The 12303-nt window shown below is 35.5% G+C and overlaps 1 protein-coding gene across 12 annotated transcripts in view; it reads right to left on the bottom strand.

Annotated features, from left to right (window-relative positions):
• The window catches only part of ABI1 (abl interactor 1), a 112247-nt gene that overhangs the window by 16151 nt on the left and 83793 nt on the right, over positions 1 to 12303 (bottom strand). For 5 of the 12 annotated variants that reach the window (XM_003786738.3, XM_023511456.1, XM_012803315.2 and 2 more), the window contains exons 4-7: positions 9062 to 9076; positions 8256 to 8356; positions 5857 to 5997; positions 2805 to 2905 (exon numbers count right to left, since the gene is read on the bottom strand). In XM_003786738.3, the coding sequence (XP_003786786.1) occupies positions 2805 to 2905; positions 5857 to 5997; positions 8256 to 8356; positions 9062 to 9076 (358 nt within the window). Of the gene's footprint in view, positions 1 to 1458; positions 1540 to 2804; positions 2906 to 5856; positions 5998 to 8255; positions 8357 to 9061; positions 9077 to 12303 lie in introns of all 12 variants that reach the window. The other 7 variants (XM_003786737.3, XM_023511458.1, XM_012803316.2 and 4 more) reach the window with 2 other exon arrangements.

Here is a 12303-nt window from a genome sequence, read left to right as displayed (position 1 = left end):
ACTCTTAAAAATTAGAGAACCCCAAGAATTCTTTGTTAATGAGGGTTATAGACATAATTGCCATATTAGAAATTAAAACTGATACATCTTTAAAGTACATGAATATGCAAGTATACTTTATGTAACTTCTGAAAAATTCCACTGTATCATCAGAAGACAATGAGAATAAGATAAATAATGAAGGTAGTTCCAACCTCAAAAAGTCCATGAAAGGGTGGTGGCAATCCCCAGGAGTCCCTTAACCACATTTTGAGAACTAATGCTCTAGGGTAACTTCCTAAAACCAAAACTGATAAATTGAGGGTAGGTACATGGTCATTTGCCTAGGTAACAACAAATTACTTTGCAAAGCAAGCTTATTCAAATAATAAAATCTCATCAGTGATGTACTTTCCTGTTAATTGCACGTCCCTACCAACATTGGTACTAGTGGACGTCTACGTTTTTATCTGATGGATAAAATGTAGTATCTCATTACAGTTTTATTTTACTATTAATTTAGGAAGAAAGCATTTTTCCACATGGACTTTCTACCAACAATTTCTTTTATTTATTTACTTTTTAAAAATAGAGACGGGGTATCACAGTGTTGCCCAGGCTGGTCTTGAATAGGCTTGAATCACTGCACCCAGCCTGCTAACAATTTCTATTATTAGGGTCTTCTTTATTACGTCCTTTCCCCCTTTCCCTTTGTGTATATGTGCAAATGTGAAAAGACATTGTTATACAGCTTTATTTCATTTAGCCTGAAACTCAGCTCTCATTATTTGAAATACCTAATTATCCACTATCTACACAGATTACTGTTACTGTGTATTTCTACACTGAATGGTTTTTATACTGATATATAAAATATACTTAAAATTCCTTACATGAGCAAGGTAGTTGTTCCCAACTTGGGGACAATTTAAATGCATTTTATTGAGAAAATTGTTTTATGGCACTCTTAGACATCATAAAAACTGGGCTATTACCAAACTGTGCTCCACAGGAAAACAACAGAGCAACCACAACATGATTTTCCTTTCCATTTTTCATCTCCTATCCCCACCTTCACCCTGATTCTTTGCCTGCTGTATATACCAGGGAGTTCCAAATCAAGCTTCACTTCAAGGGGGAAGAAAAAATTATACTGCTAATTAAAAAAAAAAAAAAACTTTTAACAATTACTGCTATAAATTATCCTAGAAAAATAACAAACAAATAAAACCCAAATTAAGTTGGTTATAGACCAAGTATAGAAACATTTCATATCACAGAAAAGGCTGTACGTGTTTACTATGTAAGTTTAGAAACCTTTCACGGGAAGAAGTTAGTGTCTATGAGGTTTACTACTTTAACCTTTGTATTATCACCTACAACCTAATGACTATAAAGCTAGCAGTCTACTAGCTACAAAGGAGGTAACTCTGAATTACGCAAAGTGAGTTCAAGGGCTCCAACCTTACGCAGTCTCACCTATCACAGTGCTCACTGGGAGAGGTGGTGGGAGAGGTGGTGCTGGTGGAGCTCCAGGAGGAGGAGGGACAGAAATGTTTTCTAATAAAATAGTTTATAATTCAGGTCAGAGTGTAAGAAAGGAAAACTAAACATTCTCAAACAGCAAGAAAGTACACCATATTGGAAAGAAGAAAAAAAAAGACACCCACAGGTAAAGCATGTTCAAATGAGTAAAAATTCTAATAGATAAAAAGGCCACTGAGTTCATACCTGCATTAACTATAAAATATGCGTATTCTTACAAGTAGTTTTTTCTCTTTTTTTAAAAATATGCTTGGAAAGCTAAGAATTTTTTCCTAACATTTTTCAGGATCACATTTACTTTAAAAGTATACATTTTTAATACTATAGAAAGTCTCTATTTGCAAAAAAAATTGAGGGGCTAATTTAATTCTTTCCAAGGATTTCTTAAATTTTTATATACTCTAAAAAGTAAAACCTTTCCTATTGCATTTCACTAAAACACATTTTGAGTATCATACATAAATGTAGTAAAGTCACAGAAAAGGCAAACATCAGAGTTGAGAAACTAGCCTAAAGGCAATACCAAAACTTTCTAAAATGTAATTCCCCTTTATAGATACTGATTCTTTGGTTGGAGTATCATACAATACTGGTTTGCTCTTGAAATAATAAAATCATTCTTGATTACTGCTCAAGGCAAATACAATCGGCCCTCCATAACCCTGGATTCCACATCTCTGGATTCAACTAAGTGGGGATTGAATATATCAGGGAAAAAAATGGGTGGTTACTTCTGTTCTGACTTATTTTTTCTTGTCATTAATCCCTAAAAAACACAGTATTAATGACGATTTACATTAGCATTTACACAGTATTGGGTAAATATCTAGAGATGATTTTAAGTACACAGAAGGATGTGAATAGGTTATAAACTACTATTTTTAGCGTCCTCAGATTTGGGTATCCACTGGGGGCTCCTAGAACCAGTCCCTTGTGGGTACTGAGGGATGACTGTACTTCTAAAGCAAAATGGCCAAAAAGTTATTTACCAAAGCTATTTAATATGTACTATATATATAAAGAGAAACAGCTGGTAAAATCCTAAAGACTTTGTAAAAACTAATCTAAAAATAATGCTAAATTTCTTATTAGCCTTCAAGCAACAAGCAAAAATTTAATAAATTTATACAATATGACTAAACTATTTCAGCCTTCCATAACAAAGCTCATAAATATTACCATATTAAACATCGATTAATGACATACAACCCCCGAAAGCATAAACGTATTCATGATCTATGTGTATATGACTTAATAAAAGGGAAAAAAAAATAACATACCTGGCCCAATGGTGGGTGGTGAAGGTGTAGGCACAGCAATGGGAATGCCAATACTACTGCTTCCGCTGTTTTCTCGACTTCCACTTCCTCCACTGCTTCCACTGCAAAGAAAACAAAAAGCTAAAAAAGCAATTCTAGAGATTCAAAATAAAATTACAATTTACAAAATAAATTTACTACGGCCACTAAATAGTCCTCTGTATGCACAAGGGATTGGTTCTTGGACCCCTGGACCAAATCCGCAGATGCTCGAGTCCTATAGTCGGCCCTACAGAACCCACAGAGCAAAAGGCTGGTCCTTGGTATACACAGCTTCCATATCCTGAGAACACTGTATTTTCAACTCACAATAGGATAAATCTATGAACATGGAATCTGTGGGTATGGAAACCATGGATAAGAAGGGCTAACTATACTTCTATATGTATACATAGAAAATTTTTAACTATTCATTATAAATCTTAACCCTACTACTTGAAGTGGTTCTTGTTCTTCTACTTCTTGTACACTCTACTTCTTGACCTGTCTGAAACCAATGATGATTAACACAGAACTCAGAACCTATCTATTTAGAATTTTTTGAGCAACAGTATCTTACAGTACAGTGAGCCAACAGGTATTTATTCAAAACTTCTTATGAAGATCAGTGAACAATGCAGACACGAACCACACTGTCATGAAGCTCACAGAGAGGCATGGGAAAACATTAAAAATAGGGCGATGAGGCGGCACCTCTAGCTTAGTCGGTAGGGCGCTGGCCACATACGCTGAGGCTGGTGGGTTCAAACCCGGCCTGGGCCAGCTAAAACGACAATGACAACTGCAACAACAAAATAGCCCGATGTTGTGGTGGGTGCTTGTAGTCCCATCTACTTGGGATGCTGAGAATTATTTGACCCCAAGAGTTAGCGGTTGCTGTGAGCTGTGATATCCCAGCACTCTTTCCAGGGTGACAGCTTGCGACTCCATCTCAAAAAAATAGGGCAATGCATAACACAAAGGGGAGTGTACAAGATGCTATGGAAGTCAATAAAAAGGTAACCAATTCAACTCAGAAATTGTATGAAAACTTCTACTCATCTCAAAGAAAGGTGATGAAATAGGGAAATTTTCTGTACAATGAACATAAGCATAAAAAAGATGCTCATAAAGTTTCAGTGTGGCATTCTAATAAACCCTAACCAACTCCTGAGTACTCTACTTATTGCCTATATGGATGCACTGTCCTTTTAGCTGTAAGACCTGGCACTATTCAGTTGTTTTTAGTAATGTGTGCATACATGTATATGTGAGAAAACATACAAAATCAGACAATTTAGGTTCTCAAACTCATCTTAGAAAAAGTGCTACTGCCTCACTGCTGAATATCACTACAGCCACCCTAGAGTACTGTGCTTGGGAAGCTCTGCACTGAAACCAGCACCTAGACCACCATTTCAAAGTAATTTTCAAACTCTTTTTCTGGAATGGTTATCAGAACCGTCTTTGTACAAGGTCTGACAATTAAGTTTGCAAACTCATCCCAGGGAAAAGTGCTTTGAAGGGTAGTCTAGGCGCTGGTGTTGGTATATAGTTTCTCAAGGGGAATACTTCACAGGTAACTATAGTGATATTCAGCAACAAGGTACGTAGCACTTTTTCTAGGATGAGTTCGCACACTTAATTGTCGAACCTCATATATATGTGCATAATTTTTGTAACATGTTAAAATTATATGCAATTTAAATTTGAGTGCCATAAATACAGTTTTACTGGAACACAGCCTTGTTCATTCATTTACGTACTGTCTATGTCTGCTTTTGTGCTATAATGACAGAACTGAGTTACTGCTACAGAAACCATATGGCCCACAAATCCTAAAATAATGACAATCTGTCCCTTTATAGAAAAGTTTATCTTTGCTTTAACATAATAAGCTCCCCCCTAAAGAACCATACCTTATTGGTATATGCCCAGTGTCTAGCGAAGTTAACTCTTAATAACCAGCTGAATTATTAAACTATTACTACCGCTAATATGGAGGAAAACCACATTTTCATCTAATAATAACATAAAAAGAGAAAATGTGGACCCTTATTGAACTTGAGCTAATACATCATCTACAGATATCAACTTAACAATTTATTTACTAACAGTAGCAATAGCAATAAATATCAACTACCCAGCATCTCACAGCTTGACAGACCCCATTTAGTTAAATCCCCAAAATAATTTTACTAAATTATCTTTAATTTAACAACCTAAAAGTCAAGGCTTGAGCAAGGTTCGTTGCTCAAGTTCTTGAGAGATAAAATTGAAGAATACAGCAAGTTAATTTATGTAATGAACTCACCTGACTTTATAAAAGTGCTCAAACACTAAACCAGCTACTTTGGGTAATAATTGAGATAATAATTGAGAAAGAAGATGGGAGGGACTTCTGAGTTGCTAGTAATGTTATGTTTACTGACCTGGGTAACGGTTACATAAATGTGAATGTTGTCCATCAAGCTGTATATACTTCACAAAGCATGCAGTTTTCTGAATATGTTATGCTGCATGTGAAGTTTTTAAAAACTCCACTTGGTATTTGATTTTTAGAACATTTAAAAATATATGTAACTGCATATTCTAGTGTACTGACTAAAGAAATTATTCCTCAGATTTATGCTAAATCTTTCAATCTCTTAAAGTTTAAATTATGCTGTATAATTTTAATGATATCTAACCTTTTCTCCAAAAATATTTAAAAGTAGTTGTTTTACCCTTTTTTAAAGCACTGTTTAAAAAAAAATCCTTTCACCTTAAATCAAATAAATATACATTTGTACTTCTGTCAAAAGGAGGAAGTACTAACAACCCGTTAATAGTATAAATATTTAAAGATATTTAACAAACCTAAAACAACAGATGTATGACACAAATTTACAGTCAGTTAACATATAATATTAATACCCCCCACTTTTACATTTGCTATTGGGATTAGAGCAGTACTTCAGCACCTCTATAGGAGATTGTCACCACTCAATAACATCCACTCTCGAATGTTCAAATGTTCAACCTGAAGATTTACCTGTGTGTCCTTGGTCTCTGATTTAAAGAAGCTGTCCTGCCTGGACTATGCTGACTTCCAAGCCTAGCAGGACTCGTCATGTAGTCATTAGGAACTGTTGGAGGTTTAACAGGTTCTAGGGTTTTATATGGAGTATTCCGTCTAAAGAAACATAGAAGAAAAAGGAATAATGATAAGAAAGATAAAAGAACATAACATTCCCCCCCCTCCAAATTTGTGGCTGTCTGTTTGTGACCAAGTATAACAGTTTTTTAAAAAATATTAATTTGTTTGTAATTTTTAAAAATTTTCTAAATCAGGTATATGAATTTAGTTACCTTAACACAAAAACAAAGATTTGTTGCCTTTTCTTGGGAAAACCATGAGAAAAGGTAACTTTAAGTTCTAAGCTTATTTCTAAAAATAATAGCTATAATTTTTTTAAATGTTCAATATCAAACTTTGAAATGTACATTAAGCTCAATGGGGCTCCTAAGTCACCGTTCTTTACATAGGGAGCTAAATTAATTCCTTCTTCGTAGGGAAATAAATGAAGTATATTCTTATCCTAGATGTAATGCCATTATCTGCTCAATAAATGGTTTTTTGTTTAGTAATTTCACTTTTTTCCAAAGGCAGAGGATTTAAAGAATGAAAATAGAAACTAAGATCCTCTAAAAAAACTTGATTTATTCCACAATCCCTCCACAAAAAACAAGAAATCTAATAGAGCATATTCTGTGCTAAAGTGAACAATCTTAAAAGAAATGTAGTGTACTGGCAAGTATTCAATCGACAGTGTTGAATAGCTGTACACTGAGAACTGGGAAGCAGCAGCCACCCGCTTTTTCTACTTCTCTACTTGACCTGCCCATAAAGCTACTCTAGTATGAAGGGGTCTAAGACTACTAGCAGAAGCAGAGTTAGAAGTACTCAGGCAAAGAGTCTCTATGTTGGGCAGGCATGGTGACTCACACCTATAGTGCTGGCACTCTGGGAGGCTACAGTGGGAGGATCACTTAACCTCAGGAGTTCAAGACCAGCCTGACCAAGAGTGAGATCCCATCTCTACTAAAAATATAAAAAATTAAAAGCCTGGCTTGGCGCCTGTGGCTCAAGCTGCTAAGGCGCCAGCCACATACACCTAAGGTGGCGGGTTCGAATCCACCCGGGCCTGCCAAACGACAATGATGGCTGCAACCAAAAAATAGCTGGGCGTTGTGGCGGGCGCCTGTGGTCCCAGTTACTTGGGAGGCAGAGGCAGGAGACTCGCTTGAGCTCAGGAGTTGGAGGTTGCTGTGAGCAGTGAAGCCACGGCACTCTACCCAGGGGGACAGCTTGAGGCTCTGTCTCAAAAAAAAAAAAAAAAAAAAAATGAAAAGCCTGTGGTAGGCACTTGCAGTCCCAGCTACTCAGGAGGCTGAGGCAGGAGAAACACTTGAGCCCAGGAACTTGAGGTTGCTATGAGCTAGGCTGACATCAGGGCACTCTGGCCTGGGCAAGAGAATGAGGCTTTGCCCCTCCCTCCTAAAAAAAAAAGGGAGGGGGAGGGTCTCTAAGGCTTAGGTGCCAAGTAATAGGAGAAAACAGAAAAGCGGCAGGTTACTACACAAAGCAGACCACTTATTCAAAGTTCTGTAATATAAATATGTAAATACCTGTGAAGATGACACAGGAAAGTGACTCCCAATGCTGGGAGCCACTTGAAGTCCAAGTGCGTCCTTGGCTTTGTGCAAGAAAGAATTCAGGAGTGAGCCAAAAGTATAAAGTGAAAGCAAGAATTATTCAGAACTATACAAAGTTTACTCGTCAGCCAGAACAGAAGCAAGTTCTCCCGGCAGAAGAGAACCAGCCCCCAGTTCCTGTTGCCTTTCTAGTTAAGCCATGGGCTAAACAAGGGGAGGAATATTCATGAAGGGGCGGTGTTCCTCCACTATCTTGATTCTAACCATCTGGAACTTGCCCAGCAGAGCTCTATCCAATTTTGATCAGGGTATCTGAAACTCTGTTTAGAAACTTCCAGATTCAGTGAGGCAATGCTGCAGCAATGCCCAAAGCAATGTCCACAGCAATCCCTGTGGCAATGCCTAAAGTTCCCTATCTCCAAGCCATCATACCGAATCCTCTAGTCATTCCATCTGAAACTTAACTCAGATTTATAGTTTAAAAAAAATAGTAAGATAAAAAACTAAATAATCCCATTTACACATATACAAATGTTTTCTCGAATAGATGTCTACAGAGACTATATGCAGATTCATTTTTGATTCTATGCATGAAAGTTAAGAGTTAAACCAAATTTATAGAAGGTAATGTCACACAGAGAGGGTCCCATGGCAGGGAGCCATACATTTTCTTCGGTCAAAGAAGTATCTTTCCAGTAGCATGTATTCTTTCTTAAAATGTAGCTGAATTCTTACCCCAATGTTCCCCGGCCTGACATGGGAGGACTTGGTGGTTTCTGAGTAGGAGGATTTGTTCTCGACAGTGTGCCAGTTCTCGCAGGCTGGTTATTTCCATGCTAAAATGTGGAAAGAAACACTTTTATTTTTACATCAAATTGTTCTCTTAGCGTTTTAACACCATGTATTATTATTTTTTTAATATCAGAATGTGAAGTAAGGATTCCCAGACAGTTTTAATAAAGACTTTGGTACCACATATTAAAAAGTCAAGGAACCACTCACACTTGTTTTTTCCTATTATTTTGTTCCATTCACATCAATTTATGCCAAAACACAGGTGAGATTATTGGATTTTATACATTATTTTGTTACTAAGCATATTCATGGAGATCAAAATTATTTGCAAACACTGGGTTTCCTAGAATTTTTCAAATGTGTGCATAAATATAAACTATAGACCTCACTGTCAATTTGCTAAGATATCCATCTTTATCCTAACAGTTCAGTAACAAAGTCACATATGATGTCTGGGAAACCTACTAATTGTAAGTCGATGAAAGCAAGGCAACTATCAAAAAATGAGCAAAGCAATAATGTTAGCAAAATTAATGTTCCTATATAAATGCAGGTGTCAATATATCTTTGATATATTAACACAGCCAAGCTAAATGTTGCTGATTTGAACTGAATTTGAGTATATTTAATCTACATAAATCCTACAGAAAAAAGCAGACAGACATAAGAGTTTTGCATTTTAGTGGCTCTGCAGCCTCCATCAATATAGAGGGAATACTGTGGATCAAATAAGTAATGTCTCTTACCTTGGCTTTTAGCCACTTTACGTTGGCAAAAAAGGGGGGGAAAAGGGAGAAATTAATGCTAGATAAGTTATATCTGATAGGACAGATTAACATTTACAGTTATTCAATTCATGTTAACAAGTTTTTATCCAGCCACATTTCAAATATTTTATAAAGAAAAAGATACCCATAAGTCCTGGGGAAATATTCATATGTTTCATGTATTTTTCAATATAAATATATTCATAAGGAAACTACCACTTAATTATGTCAATCTCATGCAGGCCCAGTGATTTCTTAGGTCAGTATTTTATCCTATGTAACTAATCCAACTGAATCTCAGGTGATTAAAACAAATAAAGCTTTGATCTACATACAAACACCGTAACACATTAGATATAAAGAAAGCTATTTTAACACATCAGTGTACAACAACTAAGACTGTACTCGATAATGAATGCACGAGTATTCATTATTTGAATGGTAGTACAGTATTTTTAAAAGTGATAAACGGTAAATGTTAAAATTCAAAATTACAGATTGCTTCTAAACTCACAAAAAAGACCTAGCACATTGGTGTTTAAAAACAAAATTATTGGGTGGCACTTGTGGCTCAGTGAGTAGGGCACAGGCCCCATGTACCAAGGGTGGCGGGTTCAAACCCAACCCCAACTAAACTGCAACAACAAAAAAAATAGCCGGGCATTGTGGTAGACGCCTATAGTCCCAGCTACTCAGGAGGCTGAGGCAGGAGAGTCGCCTAAGCCCAGGAGTTGGAGGTTGCTGTGAGCTGTGACTCCACATCACTCTACCAAGGGCAATAAAGTGGTGAGACTCTGTCTCTTAAAAAAAAAAAAAATTATCATGCACAGTAATAGCTTAGCCAAATTCCAACTAAGGAATAAAAAACAGGGTCTGGAAAACCTCATTTCTAGCTTATGAACTCAAATCTTGAGACGGCCAACACTGGTAGGAAGTTATAGGTAACTTTAGCTCTAAGTTTGCTCCTGAACCCATTTTGTCAAAATTAAAGAAAAGCTACTTTGATCCTAAAGGCCCCCTCCATGAAATATGACTAGCCTACCTACATGAAACAATGAGTATAGTCCAAAAGTATCATGACTTGTACTATGCCCTTAAGAAAAAATATCTTCAGGTTTCCACTCTTAAGTTTTGATAGATTTCGAAGTTTCCAAGTTCTTTCCTTACCACCAGCCATTCTCAATAATTTCTACCATTTTTCAGGTGACTACAAAGGCGTTAAAGGAATCATCCAAAGGAGGAACTTACATTCTCTTGAATACATTCTCATTTATAAAAATTGTGTCAGAAATGTGGCATTCTTTAATGTATGTTTAAAATGACGTTGCTCACTTTAATCCAGAAACAATGTCTGGAGCTCTACCTAACCACTACATTTCACCCTGGATTTAGAAAATTAAATTTGAAGATTATTAGGATCCTTGAAGATAAAATAAAATATAGTACATATGATCATTTTATATGTACATACTTATTCCAGTATTTGCATATACTAATACACATCTTAAAATGTGTATACATTATAATACATTGTATGTTGTTTACACTTCTCACTTATATGATGAAATAGATAAATTTTCTCACCCAAAACTTGCCTGTAAAATTTGGATTCATCTTTTACTCAGACAAGTACTGTCTTAAGTTGTTAAACACAATTATTAGTGGAGGGATCAGATAATGAAGGATACTCACTAAGGTAATGGGCAGTGTTTTTTAAATGATTTTTGCATTGCTTCAAAAAGAAAAAAATGAAGATGAGGCACAAGGAAGATGTAAGCATGTGAGTGTAAACGTGGGTGGGCATATACACAGACACATGTATATTCATATATATGTGGTGCATATATATATATTTTAATATATGTATATGCATGCCTATGTGGTGTATGTATATATTATATATATTTATATGTATGTATATGCATGCATATGTGTGTATATTTTATATATATTTATATGTATGTATACGCATGCATATGTGTGTGTATTTATATATATTTATATGTATGTATATGCATGCATATGTGGGGGGGGGGGTGTATACGTATGTATATATTTAGCCCCAAGATAGGAAACAACAGAAAAGACACTTTTCCAGACGCTCAAAACACAAATCCTAAGCTCAATCCAGTCTAAAATACTTTAAATTAAAATTAAGTTTAAACTCTTATACAACCCTAACCACACCCGTGGATAAATACAACAAACAAACAAGTAGTCTCCTCTATATTTCTAGTATTTCAACTTTATATATAACTTCCAAGCATGAAAGTGGAATAGAGATTCCAGTCTGAGAAAAAGCTGAATAAAGGTCAATGTTGTCAGCTAACCTCCTCTCCCAACCAGGGAGCCCAGAAAATTCAGGATCCAACAGATAGAGCAACAGTACCAGTCAGATCAATCAGGTAGAAAAACTTCATGGTTCTAGCTTGCTCCTTTAATACTGTTATAAAATATCCTGAAGGCCAGAAACAAAATCAAATAATGGTCCTCTTGGAAAAAGAATGCCACATTTCAAAGGAACAATTTATCTGGAACACAGATGGCTAAAGAATTTAGGTCATTCCAAAGGGTTGAAAAATGACCCATGACTATGAAAAAGTTGATAGAATACAGGTATCCTTCAACATGAGCCAATTCTGCCATGCTTAGAAACAGACACAGGCAACAAATAATCTCTCTCTCTGAAAAGATTGTGGGGTTTTTTTTAATTAGGGTAGGCGTTTATTTACACAGAAAAAAATTATATGTAATTTTCATATTTTATAAATTGCTACAATTGCATCCATATAGGTGCATACACACAGAGGTATAAAAACATACACACATATTTAGGAAAAGATAAGAGTATTTATAAATTATCTTCTAGACCAATTCTGGAAAGAACATAGTTTTGTTTTTTTTTTTAATACTTATCCAGTAGTAAAATCATTTACAACACAAATTTATAATACCAGTCCAGGGTTTAAATGGCTTATTTAATAAATAGCTATTTCTAGTTATTTATTAAATAAGTTATTTTAATAACTTTTTGAATATAGCCTACTCTGCAGGTAAAATTCTGCCCCAAGCTTAGTAAATACATAATATTAAACATTTAATGAAAATTACAATGCTACTTACTATTAAAGAGACTCTATTAACTAACAAAATTATCTCTATCACCTTGTATTTCCTATCTAAAATATTTATTAGCTATGCAAGTTAGTTCAAGTTAATGT

Source organism: Otolemur garnettii, unplaced genomic scaffold, assembly GCF_000181295.1.
Source record: "Otolemur garnettii isolate 467f Iridium unplaced genomic scaffold, OtoGar3 scaffold00019, whole genome shotgun sequence".
In the NCBI taxonomy this organism is placed as follows: domain Eukaryota; kingdom Metazoa; phylum Chordata; class Mammalia; order Primates; family Galagidae; genus Otolemur; species Otolemur garnettii.
The sequence above is the reverse complement of the archived record's forward strand: the minus strand, read 5'-3'. Positions and strand labels throughout refer to the sequence as shown.